The 20180-nt window shown below is 36.3% G+C and overlaps 1 protein-coding gene across 12 annotated transcripts in view; it reads right to left on the bottom strand.

Moving 5' to 3' along the window:
* Positions 1-20180, bottom strand: part of LOC123504073 (sodium channel protein 60E-like) — a 503673-nt gene that overhangs the window by 26121 nt on the left and 457372 nt on the right. For 9 of the 12 annotated variants that reach the window (XM_045254356.1, XM_045254355.1, XM_045254344.1 and 6 more), the window contains 6 exons: positions 15509-15642; positions 15166-15359; positions 11580-11615; positions 8673-8875; positions 3824-4096; positions 3145-3364 (listed from right to left, as the gene is read on the bottom strand). In XM_045254356.1, coding sequence (XP_045110291.1) covers positions 3145-3364; positions 3824-4096; positions 8673-8875; positions 11580-11615; positions 15166-15359; positions 15509-15642 — 1060 coding nt within the window. The remainder of the gene's footprint in view (positions 1-3144; positions 3365-3823; positions 4097-8672; positions 8876-11579; positions 11616-15165; positions 15360-15508; positions 15643-20180) is intronic. The other 3 variants (XM_045254350.1, XM_045254349.1, XM_045254351.1) reach the window with 1 other exon arrangement.

Genomic DNA, 20180 nt, shown 5'->3' with positions numbered 1-20180 from the left:
TTTACCCCAAGATGAGTATGTATCTCTGATCACAGTTCTCATTTCCTATCCTTCAAATAATCTCTTGTCCATTCGAGCAAGGTTCCACGCAGTCCTCCTATGTTCTCTAGTTTCCAAAGAAGTCTTCCATGAGGGACTTTATCAAAAGCCTTTTAATGTCCAGGTATACTGTGTCCATCCATCCATCTCTGTTTTCAAGTCCTGCAATAACTCTCGAGTAGAAGCTTAACAAGTTTGATACACATGACCTCCCTGTCCTGAACCCAAATTGTCTGTTCGATATGACTTGCTCCTCTTCTAGAAATTTAACCCATTTTCTTTCATAATTATTTCACACAACTTTCCCAAGAAACTTGTAAGTGACACTGGTCTGTAGTTTAGTGGTTCAGTTGCCTTTTCTCTCTTAAATATCGGTATTACATTGGTTCTCTTCCATTCTAGTAGAACTTTCCCTTTATTTATTGAACTTTTAATTATTTCCAAAATTGGATCCAGCAGTTGCTCTTTACATTCTTTTAACACCCAGCCTGATACACCATCTGGCCCCATTGCTTTTCTGACATCCAACTTATCCAGTAATCTTCCAATATCCTCTTTGTGCACTGCAATCTCCTGTAATCCTTGGCAATGCAATATCCTACTAGGTTCTGTGAAATCTTCTTCTGCAGTGAACACTGTTTTGAAGCTCTCATTCACTATTTAACACATTTCCTTGTCTGTTTGGTATGTCTTTCCTTCTTTAATTATTTTTTCAATTGTTCACTTGCTCTTTGTTTTGCCATTTATAAACTTGTAGAAAAGTTTGGGTTTGTCTTTGCTTTTATTCACCACATCTTTCTCAAAGTTTCTTTCTTCCTCTCTCCTTACTCTAATATACTAATTTCTGGCATCCTTGTACTGCCGTCTGTTATAGTCATTTCTCTGTTTTATGAGTTTCTTCCACGTTTTGTCTTTTGTCTTTTTAGCTTGTATGCATCTAGCATTGTACCAAGCATGTATTTTTTTTCTTAACTCTATAAACAGGTACAAATTTCTGTAAGAATATGTTATATTTCTCTTGTACTGCCATTCTGTACATAATGTTTCTCCACTCAATATAGACAAAATAGATCCTTAATTTCTCAAAATCCACTCTTGCATAATCTAATCTCTCTCTTTTGTAGTATTCTCTGTAACTTATCCTATCTTCCTCCCAAATTTGCATCTCTAATGTCACATGAGCACTTCTTCCCATTGGACTAAGGTATTGTATGATTGGTGTGTAATTCACCTCGGTCGGTTGCTGGTCACCCAGCCAGTCTTCCCCATTACGGAGCGAGCTCAGAGCTCATAGACCTATCTTTGGGTAGGACTGAGACCACATCACACACAACACACACCGGGAAAGCGAGGCCACAACCCCTCGAGTTACATCCCATACCTATTTACTGCTAGATGAACAGGGGCCACACATTAAGAGGCTTGCCCATTTGCCTCGCCGCCCCGGAACTCGAACCCGGGTCTCTCGATTGTGTGTCGAGCGTGCTAACCACTACACTACGCGGTGTGTGTGTGTGTGTGTGTGTGTGTGTGTGTGTGTAATTCACTGTTTGTTTGATCTGCTGCAGTCTCTCACGAGACAGCCAGACGTTACCCTACAGAACGAGCTCAGAGCTCATTATTTCCAATCTTCGGATAGGCCTGAGACCAGGCACACACCACACACCAGGACAACAAGGTCACAACTCCTCGATTTACATCCCGTACCTACTCACTGCTAGGTGAACAGGGGCTACACGTGAAAGGAGACACACCCAAATATCTCCACCCGGCCGGGGAATCAAACCCCGGTCCTCTGGCTTGTGAAGCCAGCGCTCTAACCACTGAGCTACCGGGCCGTGTCTTTCCTTCTTTAATTATTTGTGTGTGTGTGTGTGTGTGTGTGTGTGTGTGTGTGTGTGTGTGTGTGTGTGTGTGTGTGTGTGTGTGTGTGTGTGTGTGTGTGTGTGTGTGTGTGTGTGTGTGTGTGTGTGTGTGCGTGTGTGTGTGTGTGGTGGATGGAAGAGGATGACCTCTAGTGAAATGGAGTGAAAAGTAAGTGCTAAAAGTATGTGAGGGTAAGGAGTAACAGAAGGATGAAAGAATTACAGCATGCAAGGAGGGAATGCACTAACAGGGAAAAAATGGGAACTTTACATTGTGATCATCCTATGGGGGAGTTCTTTGAGATGGGTATTATGTATGGATGAATAGTGATGATTTTGTGATGATTTGTTTACAGATATGTAAGAAAAAAAAGAAAAATTATATATATATATATATATATATATATATATATATATATATATATATATATATATATATATATATATATATATATATATATCAAAACGATATTTGGTTTATATTATGATGTCAAATTTGAATTAGTGTAATCAAATATTTGCCAAAATTATTTACGTAGAATCTTTGTGGTTTACTGTTAAGTATGATTAAATAAAAGCTAGAAATCTCTGACACTGCTGCTGTGTGATCGTGTAAAAAAAATCTGAAGACAACATTGATTTAAATGGTGCACCACAGAGTGGAATTCTGTGAATAATTCCTCTAATGTGCTTATTCATAAACACCTTGTCTCTTACCATACAAATTACACAATACAACAAAACTTGTCAATTAGTTTTATACAACTTTAAAAAAATAACTTAAATACACATTATAAGAATGCAAAATCAGATACCTACTGATGCAACTTCCATTATTCCACACACAAACATGTTAAGAGGGATTGCTCCTAGGAGGGCTTGAAGGGAATTCCAACATGAAGATATTAAGCCATTAGGTGCTTGGTGGAGAAGGTGTTAAGGTGTTCAGAAATAGAAAAAGTACTAGCAGTTACCAAAGTTAATCATGGAAAGGGAGAAAAACCATAGTGTCCCAGAAATGAGAACATTTTTCTCACAAAGATGTTTTTCCTTAAGAAACAATGAATTTGAAATCAGAATTAGTATTACATTTAAACTCATAACAACTGCTCACACCTGCACATTACACAACACATCCATCATAAAATACACAACTTACTAAATACAACTGTCTAAGGAATTGTTAAACTTCTCACTGATCACTGCAAACTCTTCCTGTAGAAATTAGGACAATACTCACCCTCTTGAATTCTTCTGTTTCTTCCACATGCCCAAGAACATGCTTGGTCAGAGCATGGAGAATGTCAAGACAATGTATTTTGTCCCCTTTGGCTATAGGCAAGTCAAAGGCCACAAGAGCAACTGTGTTGGGCTTTGGTATGCCAAAAGGACTGTCCAAACTTGCAATGAAGTCAGAGAGTTGTGAAAAATTGATGAACTGTGTAGCATGAGGATCATACCTGAAATATTTAAAGCGAAACTTATTTCATGCACCAAAACATTATTAAAAAAACAAAAAACAAAACAAAAACAAAAACAAAATACTTTTATAGTTTTACATTTCCTTAAAGCTTTCTGTAATGCACGATACACAGATAAGGTCCCTGTACAAGCCAACTTTTGAGAGGGTGAGAAAAACTGGTGGAGATGACTAAGAACATCTAATTCTGTTGAAACTGTTTTAGTGAAAGATGAGATGTGAAGCCTTCAGTTTCAATTATTTGCAAAGGACAGACTAAGGATGCTCAGTACAAAAGATGGGAACATTTGACTGTCCCAAAATTACTATTCAAGTTTATAGAAGCAAGAACAATTTTTTGAGGCTTTAAACAACATGGAGATTTTCCAGCTCTAGAGAGAATTACCTAACACAGAAGCAAAGTCATTCCATAGTAACAGTAATAATATGAAATACTTACTTTGACCATCTAACATAAAACATTTCTAAATCATCTTCAACAATTCCAATTTCTTCTTCCTTGTGTGCTTGGTTGAAATTTTCCAGAATAACAGCAATGTACATGTTGATGACAATCATGAAGTTGATGATGATGAAGGAGACAAAGAAGACAATCGCAATGACTGGGTGGCCACAGTTACCATTGGGTTGGTTCATATAATTTATGTCACAGTCAGGTGGTTTTGCCATAAGAGGATCCAGCACATCATTCCACCCTGCAGAGGTGATCAGCCTTGGGGAAGAGAAGAAAGCAGATCAAGATATGCATAATTAAAAAGTCAGGCTTTTTATGTTTTAGATGAAATTTTATTTGATAGCAAAATCAATTTGTAAAATATGAAAGACATCTCCAGAGCATATTATACAATGGTCTCATAAGTTTCAAGGCACTCAAAATTTCACTTCACTAATTAATTTAATCCTGCAACTGAGATAATCCTATTTTTCATTGTCTGCATCCATTTATCCAGGTCTTGTAATATCATTTTTGCTAATTTCAGCCATCCCCCCTAACACAACAAAGAAATCATGCATTAGGAAAAGGAAGAAGGTGGATCCACTAATTTGAGGATTGGGATCACTAACAAGAGTATATGACTAAACTGTAAAGAATATATGAATAAAATACAGGTAACTCGATTTACGCGTTTTTGTTACAACGCGACCAAAAAAATATAATTAATTTAATTTGCGTGATCGGTTTGCTTATACGCGATTTGGCCCAACTGCATTTTCAAACTGAGCGCCAGACGCAATTTCAAACTGCTCGCCAGAGAGTTCAGCAGCTGGCCAATAGCTGGGAGCTCCGGGGCCAGATCCAAGAAACAGATTGTTGTCTATGTTGGTACAGACAATCTCCATAACAACTTCCTGCTCACATAGCAACCTTCGTAAAATAGCATCCACAAAGATTCATTGCTGTTGGCGGGTGGAGGTTGGTAGCCCGTCTAAAAGTGCTCATTGGCTGCCAGGAGCTGGATCCAAGAAACTTTAACAACGTCAGAGCAACCTCCTGCTGTGAAATGGCATCCATGAATGCTTGGAGGGATGGTAATGAGGTTGCTATGATGTTGCTCTCAGGTTGCTGGGAACACCACCTCTTGAGGTGGTGTTACTGTCTTGTATATGCATTTATGTTCACAAAATAACATTTCTATTAGCATTTTACAAAGCTTGCCCCCAAGAAAGGATTGTTTTGTAATGCATAAAGTGAAATCTTACATGGAATACCAAAAAATAAAGCAGAGATGAGATCGGCCACAGACGAGGCGGAGACTCACGGTGAGTCAGCCGCTTCTTCTTCTTCTTGTGACCCTTTTAGCTTGTGTGTCGCTTTCACCACGATATTTATGTTTCCACTCCTCTATTGCCTGCTATAATGGATATCATATCTTAGTATTCATATACGCTCATGCCATGAGGATAACCCTAACTGCGTGGCACTGAGTGATAGTGAATTACTAATGAAATATCGCGGTATTTCATTAGTAATTCACTATCTCTTAGTGCCACGGAGTCGGGGTTATCCTCATGGCATGAGCGTATATAAATAATGGATATCATATCTTAGTATTCAAACACACTCATGCCATGAAGATAACCCCGACTCCGTGGCACTGAGCGATAGTGAATTACTAATGAAATACCGTGGTATTTCATTAGTAACACGGTGTAAAAAAATTTTGACTTTTTTTTTGTCTTTGGTCAATTAATGTTATTTTCTATTTCCTTTCATAAAAAAAAAAAAAAAAAAAAAATGAAGAATATAATGCTTATTCTCTTTAAACTTTGATTTTTATAAACTGGCCAGCAATGTTTTGAAACTAGCCTTTTATAATAGGCTAATTTCAATTATCCCCACCAATCTAGACAGATTCTACACTAATTTGGTGAAAAAAATTAAAGAACTTTCTAGATGACTCCAGAACCTTCAACAATATTCTTTCCAAACGTTTCACGAACTTCTAGAACATTCTTGCAACGTATATGGCAGTATAAATGCAGGGAACATATGCTCAACAGGTCAGTTCACTTCTAGCCGTTAATATGTAAACAAGTCGATCGTCATCAGTCATTACTATCTGTATTCATCAAGCATGGCATCCAGAGGTTGTAAGCATCCGGCAGACACATTTTGCTACGTCTGTTGCGAGTTTATCAAAACTAGAGCTAAAAAGTACTCTCTGGAAAGATCACTGAAAATGCGCGAGGCCTACAATGCATATTTCGGCATGCCTGTCGGGATCAGGACAAACCTTCCAGACAACTATCCTCTTTCTTCAATAACACTCAACTTCCCTCTCTCTACATTAAACACACTCGGGCACCTCATTTCACCTGCGAACTCTGCAAAAGAACTCTGGAAGGTAAGAAAAACACTATTCTTTAAGTATATATATATATATATATATATATATATATATATATATATATATATATATATATATATATATATATATATATATATATATATATATATATATATATATATATATCACATTGAGTTGAATGTATCTGTATGTTTATACTTATGTTTTCATTCTGCTTTTTACAGGTTGGTACAAAGGGGAAAACAGAGCTATGAGATTTGCAATCCCCCGAATTTGGAGGGAACCAACTGATCACTCAAGCAATTGTTTTTTCTGTATGGTAGACCCTTCCAAACGTCGAGCAGGCAAAAATGCGCCTGCTATCATATATCCTGACCTTCTGTCATCCATTGCGCCAGTGCCACACTGCTCTGAGCTCTCCGTACCCACTCCTCCTAAGAGAGAGCAGCAGTGTTTACAAAAGGAAAGTAGTTCAGAAGAACATGAAGACACTGATCCAGAGTTCAGAGATGCAACTGATGAGAGAAATCCATACTATCCCAGCCAAGAAGACATCAATGACCTGATCAGAGATCTTGGCCTCACGAAGTCAAATGGCGAGCTTTTAATGTCGAGACTCAAGCAGTGGAATTTGCTAGATGAGAGTGTGCACATATCAGGTCAGAGAAAGCGTCACCAGCATTTTTCAAGCTTTTTTCACTCGTCAAGATGAGCTTTGCTTTTGCCACAATGTGACCAGTCTGTTTGAGGAAACTGGAATTACCCTTAACCCCAAAGAGTGGCGGCTCTTTATCGACAGCTCGTGCAGAAGCCTCAAAGCAGTGCTGCTTCATAACAGGAATATGTAGCCATCTCTCCCCCTCGCCCACTCTGTCCAGCTCAAAGAGGAATACAAGAGTTTCAAGATGTTGTTAGATGCCTTGAAATATGAAGAGTACCGTCGGGAGGTTATAGGAGACTTCAAAATGGTGGCTTTCCTGATGGGTCTCCAAAGTGGCTTTACCAAGTATCCTTGTTATTTTTGCCTTTGGGACAGCAGAGATACCATGGCACACTACCTCAAGCAGGACTGGCCACAGCGAACTGAGTTTAGTGTGGGGAAGAACAACGTGAAATGGGAGCCATTGTTGGATCCCAGAAAAGTACTGTTTCCTCCACTCCACTTAAAACTGGGTCTTATGAAACAATTCGTCAGAGCTCTAGATAAGGAGTCCCCAGCTTTCAAGTACCTCCAAGATTTCTTCCCCAAGTTGTTTGCAGTGAAAGTTGAAGCCGGTGTCTTTATTGGTCCACAAATAAAAAAGGTCATGGAGTGCAAGGAGTTTCCCAAAAAACTCTCAAGGACACAGAGAGCAGCATGGGACAGCTTTGTTGCAGTAGTTCTTGGCTTCTGGCTTCTTGGGGAATCATAAGGCCGAAAACTATGTGGAGCTTGTTGAGAACTTGGTGACAAACTACGGCAAGATGGGTTGCAGGGTGTCCCTTAAAGTCCATATCCTTGACGCCCATCTTTATAAATTTAAGGAAAACATGGGAGCGTACTCCGAGGAGCAGGGCGAGTGCTTCCACCAGGATATATTGGACTCGGAATGCCGCTACTAAGGGTCTTATAATGAAAACATGATGGGAGACTACATTTGGTGGCTGATTTTGTGAAAGTAATCTACGGTATAAGTGTAAATCTAGAAGAACTACTCATTTCTAATGTGTCTGTTGTCTCACTGGTGTAATTCTAAAATAAATAAATGCTATTATTGCATTATATGTCGTTTTGTATCTACTTTGTTCAAGTCAAACTTCATTATCCTGGACACAAAAGCAAAATTAGAAATGAATACAAGTATTTTTTCATGTTTTCTAGACATAAGCAAATAAGAAATAACAGTTTCAACTCAAGGACAAAAGCTTTGTTACACGGTGATAATTCATTATCACTCAGTGCTTTCTCTTATTATTTCCTGCTTTTCCCTTTACTTTAAAATTAATACAATTCTAATATTTAGAATGGTAAATAATAAAAACATGTTAATTTAGCCAAATAAATAGAGTATTTTGTACAAATTTTTTGGACCACATCCCCCCTATTATCTATTATTTCTTATGAGAATTACATGTTTGTTTTGTGCGAATTTTGATATACGCGATGTCTCTTGGAACGCATCTATCATGTAAATCGTGTTACCTATATCTGAAGGAGACAAATTTCCACTAAATACAGTTTAGTCTGTTAAATTCTTACTCAAGCTTGGCAGACATAATACTTAGATTGAAAAAGCTAAAGTATGATAAAGAGAGAGAGAGAGAGAGAGAGAGAGAGAGAGAGAGAGAGAGAGAGAGAGAGAGAGAGAGAGAGAGAGAGAGAGAGAGAGAGAGAGAGAGAGAGAGAGAGAGAGAGAGAGAGAGAGAGAGAGAGAGAGAGAGAGAGAGTTCTATATGGGTTTGAATCAGCAGTAGCATTAGTAGGGATGGTTGAAATACCTGAATAACAACATCATACTGCTGCCAAAAGTTTCAAAGTTGACAAGGTCATCAAGGGCTCCTTTGCGCTGGACGTGACCAAACACTGCCATGCCAATGATGGCATAAATAAAGGTGATGAGGAACAGCAGGGCACCAATGTTGAATAAAGCTGGCAGGGACACTATAAGGGCAAACAGCAACTTCCGAATCCCTTTTGCAGCCTGGAACATGAAAAATAACCTCAACATTAATACAAAAATCTTTAATTTCCACACATAATTCTCTGTGCTACACCAAAATTCTGAATTGTGTTTAATTAATTCTTTGAATATACCACACACACACACACACACACACACACACACATATATATACTGTATATATATATATATATATATATATATATATATATATATATATATATATATATATATATATATATATATATATATATATATATATATATATATATATATATATATATATATATATATATATATATATATATATATATATATATATATATATATATATATATATATATATATATATATATATATATATATATATATATATATATATATATATATATATATATATATATATATATATATATATATATATATATATATATATATATATATATATATATATATATATATATATATATATATATATATATATATATATATATATATATGTAACTAACCACATATAATATGTTCAAGTTACTTCAGAATTCATGAATTTCATACGAGAAGTTTAGTATGTTGTGAGTTCTAATCAAAATAAACAAATGAATGAAAATAAGAATAAATTTCCAAAAATACATTTTACATGGTAACCAATGTTGAAAAATACCATGAATGCTGTTTTTCTCTTTTTAATTCTTGAAAGTGCTATCTGACAACTTTTTTTCTTAATAATGTTTGAATATGGATAAATCTCCAAGATTATGGAATAATGATCACGCAAAATATAATTACTTAATGCATTATGAATTTCCCTTAACAAAAAAAAGGCTGGTTTCTTACTGTACTTCTCTCTCTCTCTCTCTCTCTCTTTTTTTTTTTTTTGTCAAGTCAAAATGCCTAACTATTTCATGAAAATGTTTACCATCTGCACTACAGTATAGTGAAAAGAATAATTATGACAAAATTGTGATGTTCTGCACTCATGACTACAATACCATGGTGATCACCATGAGAGTGCAGTGAAAACATTATACATAAGCATAAAACTGTTCTTTAACTTGTTTGTATCGAATATTTTGGGATACTATACCTACAAAACAGCTGATTTCTTTATAGAAAATGTAATTAATTGTGGTGTTTATTACAGGAAAACACCATCCTAACATTTGGCTTTCCTTACCTATTAATTATCATGGGAGAGAAAACATGATAAAAAGATATCCATAGGTGTAGAGTTGAAGGAGAGATCAATTTGTCTATCAGTCAGCTGTGAGCACTTTCACATGCACTTATTATTGAAGACTCATGTCTTTCCAACATAAATACTCAAAACATTTCTGAAAATCAGCAGCACTGATTACAAATGTCAAAGGTTTGTTGTGCCTCATGTTGTGGGTGGCATCACCACTTGTTGAGTTAATACTTGGTATAAGATAACTATCAAGTTTTTCTAAGAAATGTATCTCTTGGATGTTGAAAGGACAGGTGGAGGAGCTCAGGTATGTTTGTTGGAAGAGGAAACTGAAAGTAAATGTTAATAAAAAGTAAAGCAGCTAAATGCTTGAGTGAGATAACTAGGTGGTAATAAGATAGCTTCCTAAGAGGCATTTTGTCAAAAGCTTTTTTTTTCTGATATAATTATATACAATCAGTCCTTCCACCCCTAACCATATTGGTTAAGCTTTTTTGTATAGTCTCAATCATTAATGTAATTTTGCATGTACATATGACAATTCCTCAAATTAAATTTGTTCAAACATTTTGGTTGAAGCACAGAGAAAGAAAAAAATGTTTGTGTTTGGTGTATTGATTACACAGATATCAATATGTGCCTTTATCAAGTGCTTGCTTTACAACATAACTTGTGTCAAAGATATAAGTGTAAAATAAAACACAAAAAGCAGTTCTAGTGTTTGTGTAGTGAAATTGCAATTGTGCTGTTCAAAACTACACAATTCTTCTTCTTGCAGCAAACACTGTGATTGAAAATAAACAGACATGTTAACAGTACAGATGGTAAGAATTGTATATCATATTTAAAAAGTAATTAAATTTACAAGACAACAATTTATGTCATACTTATTACTATATTTTCTATTTAAATATGCAAAATCTTCTGGTAATAGAAATTTCTAACCAGGAAAAAAGTACATTACTATATGACATTATTTAAATTAGGAGAATGTAATGACTTTCTACATTTACATTTCTATTTAGTCCATGCAAACTTTTACTGACTTGCTTCCTAGCAAGCACACAACACTGTTACAATATCCATGCATTCTTTACTATTGCATAAATATTGCTCCAATATTGTTGCTTCATTCTATGTTTGCTGGGTTCAACACAAATCCTTAATTTCACTGGTTGTGATAAAAACTGCAATACAAATGTTTCCAAGGACATGTTATGCAACCAGGATATCCTTGAATGTTATTATCCTTTCAGCCCATAAGGAGGTGTTTGATATGCAAGTCTACTTAATATGCATTATGCTTCTTTAGATTACTATAAGATTGTTTAGAAGAGATAGTTGAGCAAGGCTATATACTAGTCTGTGTATCATCCCTAATAGGGCATAATCTGAAAACTAGAAAACAGGCACAACACAGTCCGTCTGGGCGTGCTCTTGGAACAATCCAAGAAAAATACAGCTTAAGAAAACATGGGAGTTGCAAAGTGGAAGGTGCAGTATTGCAAGTGGTTATGGACATTAACATATAGGGGCTACCTGACCGAAGAAGGAGTTTCGGCCGTTCACCGTCGGCTGTTGGGAATAAGGAAGTTAAATGCATGTTTTGGCTTTGTTTTCAGTACTTATTCGTGGCACTTACATGAGACACTATATATCAAAAACAGATATTAACACCATATACAGCACAAGCCAAAAGTGTCTATGCCTGAATCTAAAATCAGTGATAGTCAAAAAGATTGTTTCCAAAGTGTTATCTTGTTAATATCTGTAGATGAAAATATATACACACTGCACAATGAACATCCTATACAACTACTTTTAGCAAAATGTCATTTTTATGGATTTAATACACAAGTATACCTGAAGCCTTTGTAATTCTAAGCTAATCATGAATATAGAATTCTGGAATAGTTGAGTTAATACCTTAGTGGAAGGAGATGGCAGAATGTACATGAAATATAAATAATTTTGATGACTACCTCATTAAATAAAGTCTGTAAAATTTAGAATAGTTTGTTATGTAATATTGGAAATGCTATAAATGTTACAAAGATATTTTGTCTTTCTTCATCTTGCTATCTTCACTCACATTACAAAGGCTTCTCAACAACTAATATATACATACATAAATAAATAAATAAATAAATATATAAATATATATATATATATATATATATATATATATATATATATATATATATATATATATATATATATATATATATATATATATATATATATATATATATAGTTGAGCAATACTACAAGGCTATCACTTCACCCCAAATCTACTAAACACTGATTACAAACTAGAATCATTGATATCTACATTTTCTTTTGATGTACCAAGATTAATGGAAATATCTTCCTTAAACAATTTGTACTAAAACATAATCCCACTCTGCATCTAATGTAAATATGCAAGATATAAATACATATACATATAGTGGCAGAAACTGTTAATATATGAAAGGAGCAATCAATGATCACTTATTCAAGAAATTCACATTTCTAGTTTTAATGCAAATGGTTCATGGCAATATATTTGTTGGAAGAGGAAATATTTTTTTCAATAAGCAATAAAAGAACAATGAGTCAATCAGTGGATTCCTTTAAAGTATCTTACATTAATGTTGGTACACCAGGAAACCTGTAATTTTCATAATGAGTAATTTTGCAAACTGAAAAAAAAGAAAAAAGAGGTTACTGCATCATAATTGACATAAAAAAATGACATAGTATAAACATTAATAGCATCCTTTATAATTATTTATTATATGGGAATCTGTTCTCAGTAAGAAAAAAAGAAAAAAAAAGAAAAAAAGAAAAGAATTAATCATTTAATGAAAAACATGCACACCCATTTACCCATTTCTGCTTACACACACACACACACACACACACACACACACACACACACACACACACACACACACACACACACACGATATTTGACGGGACACAAGGAAAGTTGAGGAAGGGAAGATTCTTGAATTATGTATACAAAAAATTACAGCTTCCTCACAGAAATACATAAACCTGGAACAGCTTACAAGAAGAGGTGATGGACATGAGGAATGTACATTGACTAGAAGAAAAATTGGAGAAATATAGCACATGATGAAGCAGGACCAGATGAGTGTAATTTCGGCCCTGCATACTACAACTAGGTAACCACACTCAAACACACATACACATAAGAATTCGACACACACTTGGTCAATGAGGTAAAAGAGTCAGAGAATGGATACTGGTGCTCAGAATATATTTGGGACCAAGATTGAGGTTAGGTATGAAGTATTTCCTCAACATGATGTGAATTTTTAAGTAAGTATGGCTGTACCTCTCCATACCCAAAGAATCTCAAAACTCCTTGCTCTGCTTAGTCAGTCAACTCTTTTTTAAGACTAAAGCTCCTTCATATTTCTTCATTCCTTATTTAACTGACATATTATTCTATACATGTCCTTCTGGTGCCTTGTCTCCATTACAATCAACCTCCTCTTCTCTTCTCCACACATATTCTGAGTGCCACAGCTGTGGTATGAATCAACCCCATCAGCTGCCTAATCCCTTTGCTTGTTTTGTAGCACAAGTTAACTATCACTAATCTAGCATCACTGGGACCTGTAGGATGCTGGATTAGTGATTCTGCTGGGCTACAGAGAGGTTAGAATACACTAAATCCAAAAGTAAACGACCTCATTCTGCCTTTCAAACATCTTATAACATCTACTAGCTGTTTAATAAATGGGACTGCAGTGATACCACTTTTTTTCCATTGATATTGGTAATGATGCTTCATTTCTAGCTGATACCAATATTGTTAAACTATTGCTGTTAACAACGAAGCTAAGCAATTTTTTTTTGCATTTCTTTATGTTTTGCCTCATTCATTCTAAATTTTGTCCTTTCACTCATTCTACTCATGGCAGCATTTAACCTTAAAACAACTAAAATATTGCAGTTCTTCAATCACCTCACCATTCAGGTAAACACAATTAGGCTAAATACACACCTTGTGTTTATGATTGCAATGTTCTAGGTGAGGCAGACCAAAACATCTCATGAGAACATGGCTATAGTCTCACTCAGTTTCACATGCTCAGATCACTTCAGCATCTGCTGATTAAGTTCTCACAATATATCAATTATCTATTATCATTATTTTATTCAGTTCCTCCATAAATCTTTAATACCATCAACCTACCTCACAGCAGTGAGTTCCCAAATCCTTCATTTTAAAAATGCCTATTTCCTTTTTGTTTCACTCTCACATCTGAGAATCATGTCTAAAAGTTCAAATCATATAAAAAAAATGACAGAATTCATAAAGTTATCTTAGTAAAGGATCTTGGAGAGATTCCATTAACTTTCTATTCCTCTATAAATATACACGATCATAACTCTACATTCCACAAAGAAAAGAACTCAACACAATCTGAATCATATTCCATACTCACCCAGAGATTCATAACACAACGGTCTTTCTGTCCATGACTCTCCACTGACAAAACCTTTCTTTCCTTCTTTGTTCAACTCATACATCTTCCATAACACAAGATGATAATTAGGAAAAAGAAAGAGATAATCACAGGCAAAGAGATAAGAGAAGATTTACCATTCCTGCCACATGTTACTCTTTCAAATTTCAACTCTGTATTGTTACTGATGAGAGAGAGAGAGAGAGAGAGAGAGAGAGAGAGAGAGAGAGAGAGAGAGAGAGAGAGAGAGAGAGAGAGAGAGAGAGAGAGAGAGAGAGAGAGAGAGAGAGAAATCATCTTCAGTATATTTGTAATAAAAGCTTCAAAACTAGTCTTATATATGTATATGTATACAAGCTGCAGGAACCTCCTCATAATGACCAATAAGCAAATTGAAAACAACAATTTCATTCAACAACAGATCTAAAGGAGATAACCAACATGGATCCATACTGACATACTTGCAGGAACAGATCAACATAGCCCACAAGCCACTCTGCACAAACATTGAGCCAACATTTAAACTGATATACTCCAAAGGAGGCAACCATCCACCACAACAAACTTGCAGGGTTGTAATGCATCACCCTAGGATTCTTTAACTGATGCATGGTATTAAAGAAGGAAATAGGAGATACCTTAATGAGACGGAGAATGCGGCCAATTCTGAAGACTCGCACAACCCTGAGAAGTGTTGGACTGATAGGGAAGTTGGTAAGTACGTCTTGCAAGAGGATTCCCATTATAGATGCAAACACAAGGATGAAATCAAAGAGGTTCCACGGGACAGTGAAGTAATGATGCCGCAAGCCAATGATTTTCACAATTGCCTCTGTAAAATAATTACGTCTGCATTAGATTAATAACAAAGGAAATATAAATAACAATAATGTATCAAGAGAATCTGAAAACATGTGATAACAAACTAAAAAAAGAATAATAAGAATAATGATATGCACTAAGATATATTTTCTGTTTTACCAAGTCCAAAGATGGTGGTGAAGAGAGCATTGAAGACTTCCAGGGTGAAGGCGACGGTGCGGGACTGGTGGTAATGCTCGATGGCCATGGTCACCATATTGAGGAAGATCAGGACAAAGATGGAAATTTCAAATCTGTTGACAAGGATGGTGTACAGTAGACCATTAAGAAAGTTACTTCAAATATAATGATTCAAAAGCTGAGTCAATTTCACACACACACACACACACACACACAGCAATCATCTATAATTCTACAGTTACCTAAGAGTAACCAAGGTGGGAAAGGAGCTGGTAATGTTTGTCCCGTCTCCATATAGTCATGTTAACTGTTGATTAGCAAAATAATGTCCAGTGAAGGTAAATATAAACTGTAGCCTGCGTTTGAGCCATCAGCTGGTTTGTTTACGTCTGCGCAACATGGCGGCCGTGAACTCGAAAGAGGAATCAGACTTCACAGGGTTTCAAGGAATAATGGAGAAGAGCACTTATGTGAAGAAAATTCTGGAGTTAGAAGGTAAAATTGAAAACTGTTTGAAAAGTATGAGGGCCTGGAAACGAGTTATGACAATGTAAAAGAGACTGTGCCGATATGAAGAAGGAAAATGCAGCACTGAAAGAGGAAGTTAAGCTAATTAAAGTGAATTGCGAAAATGTGGAGAATCTCTAGGAAAAGTGATGGAGAAGCAGGCTGAATGGAAAAAAAGTCAGGAAGTGGAAAGAAAGGAGGTAAATTACAAAGTTGCAAGTCTGGAAAAGGAAATCAAAGAGTCAGGGGAGAAAACTTTGGGCCTTGCTGAAATTATAGATCAACAGATCATAGAAGAGAAGATAGCTGAGAAAGTGGTGAAGGTTATTAAGTCAAATGAGACATTGGTGAGGGAAACTGTAGACAAAAAGAGATGTGTGGTGATATTTGGTGTGGAGGAGGATAAGACACCGAGTAAAATGGAGAGAGAGAAAACATAAAAAGGTGATAAATAATATCATTAATGTGGTGCAAGAGGAGGAAAAGACCTAGTACAAGAAATAGAGGACTTCCATAGAATTGGAAAGTTCACAAGAGAAGGTATGAGGCCAATAAGAATCAAACTTAAGTCACAAAAGGATGTAGATGAATTGGTGGAGAAGTCATGGAGGCTAGCCCAGCAGGAAACAACAAGGAAGATTTGGTTGAGAAGAGATCTCGGTGAAAAGGAAAGAGAAATGTTAAATGAGTTGAGAAAGGAGGCTTTGAAAAAAATGAAGAGAGGACAGAAGAAGAGAAGAAAGAGTTTTTCTGGAGAATCTTGGATATGAGACTGAGGAAGTGGTTCATAACCCAGAAAAGTACAGCAAGAAAGGACTAAAGAAACTTACATATGAGCGAAATGTAATGTATTCCAACATAAATGGAGTGATATCGGGGATTTTAGAACTCAACGATTACTTGAGGGACAAGAACCCAGATATTGTGGGTCTTACTGAAACAAAACTGAGAGAGGGAGAAGACCTGATGAAGGTTGGAGAAGGGAAATATAACGTTTGGAAAAGAAATAGAGTAGGTAAGATGGGAGGAGGAGTGATGTTGCTGGTTAAAAAAGATATAAAGGTGGATCAAGTGAAAAAGGTATGGGAAAGGCAGAAGTGCTAAAGATCAGAGCAGAAACTAATGAAGGAAAAAAGAGGCACTACATAGTGGTGTACGTACCACCTAAGACAAATGCATGGTCAGTACAGGAATATGAAGAAATGATAAGTGATACAGGAACATGTCTGGAAGAAATGTTGGGTGGCTGTGAACGAACTATAATGATGGGAGATTTTAATTGTAAAGAGGTGTGTTGGGAGGACTGGTCAATGGAAGGATCAGAGACAACATGGGGAAATACACTATTGACACTGGCAATGGAAAATGTGTTAACTCAGTGGGTCAAAGAAGATACTAGGTTTGGAGGAGAGGGAGCATCGTCAAGACTGGACTTGGTCTTTAGTACAGAGCCAATGGTCATTGAGGAGATGAGGGTGGAGTGCCCTTTAGCAAAGAGTGATCATGCAGTTTTGGAGTTCAAGGTGATAGACGAAGAGAAATCTAGAAGAAATGAAGAATATAAAGTGGGAAGATGGAATTATGCCAAGACAGATTTTGGAAACCTAAAGAAATTCTTTCAAGAGACAAATTGGATGAAATTCAAGAGTGCTAAGGAGCAAATGAAAAGTGGAAGGAATTTATAAAAATATACAAAGAAGGTGAGAAAAATTTGTACCAATAAGACAACATAGAGAAGTTGGAAAGCAGGACTGGTTTAACGATAGATGTGAAAAGGCTAGAACAAGAAAAGAGGATGCATGGAAGAGGTGGAGAAGGAAAAGACGGATTAAGCAGTGGAAAGTTACAAAAGAGCAAGAAATGAATATGTGTTGATTAGAAGAGAAGAAAGAAAGAAACAAGAAAAGGATATAATTGATAAATGTAAAGACCAACCAAGGCTTTTTTACAGACATGTGAACAACAACATCAAAAATAGAGAAAGTATTGAAAGTTTAGAAGTAAATGGAGTATACAGTGAAGATCCCAGGGAAATGGCAGAGGCTATGAATGGATGCTTTCGGAAGGTATTCACAAAGGAGACTGCTTTTGACAAACCACTGGTAATGGAACAGAAAGGGATTATGAAGGAGTTTCAAGTAACGGTGGAGGAGATCAAGAACATGATGGGGAGTTTAGAAGTGAGAAAAGCTGTGGGACCTGATGGGGTATCAGGATGGATTTTAAGAGAATGCAGGGAGCAATTGGCAGAAAAAGTTTGTGAAGTAATTGATGCCTCATTAAGGGAAGGCGTAGTGCCCCAAGACTGGAAAAGAGCTAACATTGTCCCAATCTATAAATCAGGTAACAAGAGAGACCCATTGAACTATAGACCAGTGTCACTTACAAGTGTGGTAGCTAAGATGTGTGAGAGGGTGGTGAAGACTAGATGGACAGACTTCTTGGAGAAAATGACATACTTTGTGAGTGTCAATTTGGTTTTAGGAAAGGGCGTTCATGCACGACAAACCTGATATGTTACTATTCGAGGGTGATAGATGTAATACAGGAAAGAGATGGTTGGGCTGATGGAATATATCTGGATTTAAAAAAGGCCTTTGATAAGGTACCACACCAGAGACTGATCTGGAAACTTGAAATGGTAGGAGGAGTGCATGGCAGTTTACTAAAATGGATGGAAGACTTTTGGTAGGAAGAGAAATGAGAACAATAATTAAGGACAGACCATCAGAATGGGGATTGGTGGAGAGTGGAGTTCCACAGGGATCAGTGTTGGCACCAGTAATGTTCGCAGTCTACATAAATGACATGGTGGATGGGGTGTCCAGTTATGTGAGCCTATTTGCAGACGATGCAAAATTGTTACGAAAAGTGAGATGTGACAAAGATTGCGAACTACTCCAGGAAGACTTGGACAGAATATGGAAATGGAGCTGTACATGGCAAATGGAGTTCAACACGACAAAATGCAAGAAAATAGAGTTTGGCAAGAGTGAAAGAAGAATCAGGAGTATGTACAAGATAGGAAATGAAGACATAAAACCAGTCATGAAGAAAAAGACCTTGGGGTGACAATTACCAATGACCTATCGCCAGAGAGACATATAAACAAAATAATTGGAGAAGTATTGAACTTATTGAGGAACATAAGAGTGGCGTTCAGATATCTAGATGAAGAAATGATGAAGAAAATAATTACTGCAATGATAAGACCGAGGCTTGAATATGCAACAATACAGTGGGCTCCGAACTTAAAGAAACACATAAGGAAACTAGAGAAAGTACAGAGGGCTGCAACGAAAATGGTGCCTGACTTAAGAGATTTGACTTATGAAGACAGACTGAAAAGAATGCAACTTCCAACCCTGGAAAACAGAAGAGAAAGGGGAGACCTGATAGCAATATACAGAGTGATGATTGGCATGGAAAAATGGATAGGGAAGATCTGTGTATGTGGAATGGAAGAATGTCGAGAGGGCATGGGAAAAACTAAAATGGCCACTTATAGGAGAGATGTGAAAAATATAGCTTCCTCATAGAAGGGTGGAAGCATGGAATAGTTTAGACGTGGAAGTGGTCAACGCAAGGAATATTCATGATTTTAAGAAAAGCTGGACATTAATAGATATGGAGACGGGACAACACGAGCATAGCTCTTTTCCCGTATGTTACAATTAGGTAAATACAATTAGGTAAATACATTAGGTAAATACACACACACACACACACACACACACACACACACACACACACACACACACACACACACACACACTCACACAAAGAATCATGTAATAGGAATACTGCTTGAAATATTGAATGTATTCCAAAGAGAGAGAGAGAGAGAGAGAGAGAGAGAGAGAGAGAGAGAGAGAGAGAGAGAGAGAGAGAGAGAGAGAGAGAGAGAGAGAGAGAGAGAGAGAGAGAGAGAGAGAGAGAGAGAGAGAGAGAGAGAGAGAGAGAGAGAGAGAGAGAGAGACTATAATTAAATTTTCATGCTTTTCATTACAAATTTTTCTCTTCAATTTTTTATTCTCTAAGATACACTAAACAGCTCCTTCCTTCGAGAAATTATAACATTTTGGTAAATACTTAAAAAAATTTACCCTTTCTCCACTTTTCACCACACATATTGATTCTCATT

This window comes from Portunus trituberculatus, chromosome 15 (genome assembly GCF_017591435.1).
Source record: "Portunus trituberculatus isolate SZX2019 chromosome 15, ASM1759143v1, whole genome shotgun sequence".
Classification (NCBI taxonomy): Eukaryota; Metazoa; Arthropoda; class Malacostraca; order Decapoda; family Portunidae; genus Portunus; species Portunus trituberculatus.
The sequence above is the reverse complement of the archived record's forward strand: the minus strand, read 5'-3'. Positions and strand labels throughout refer to the sequence as shown.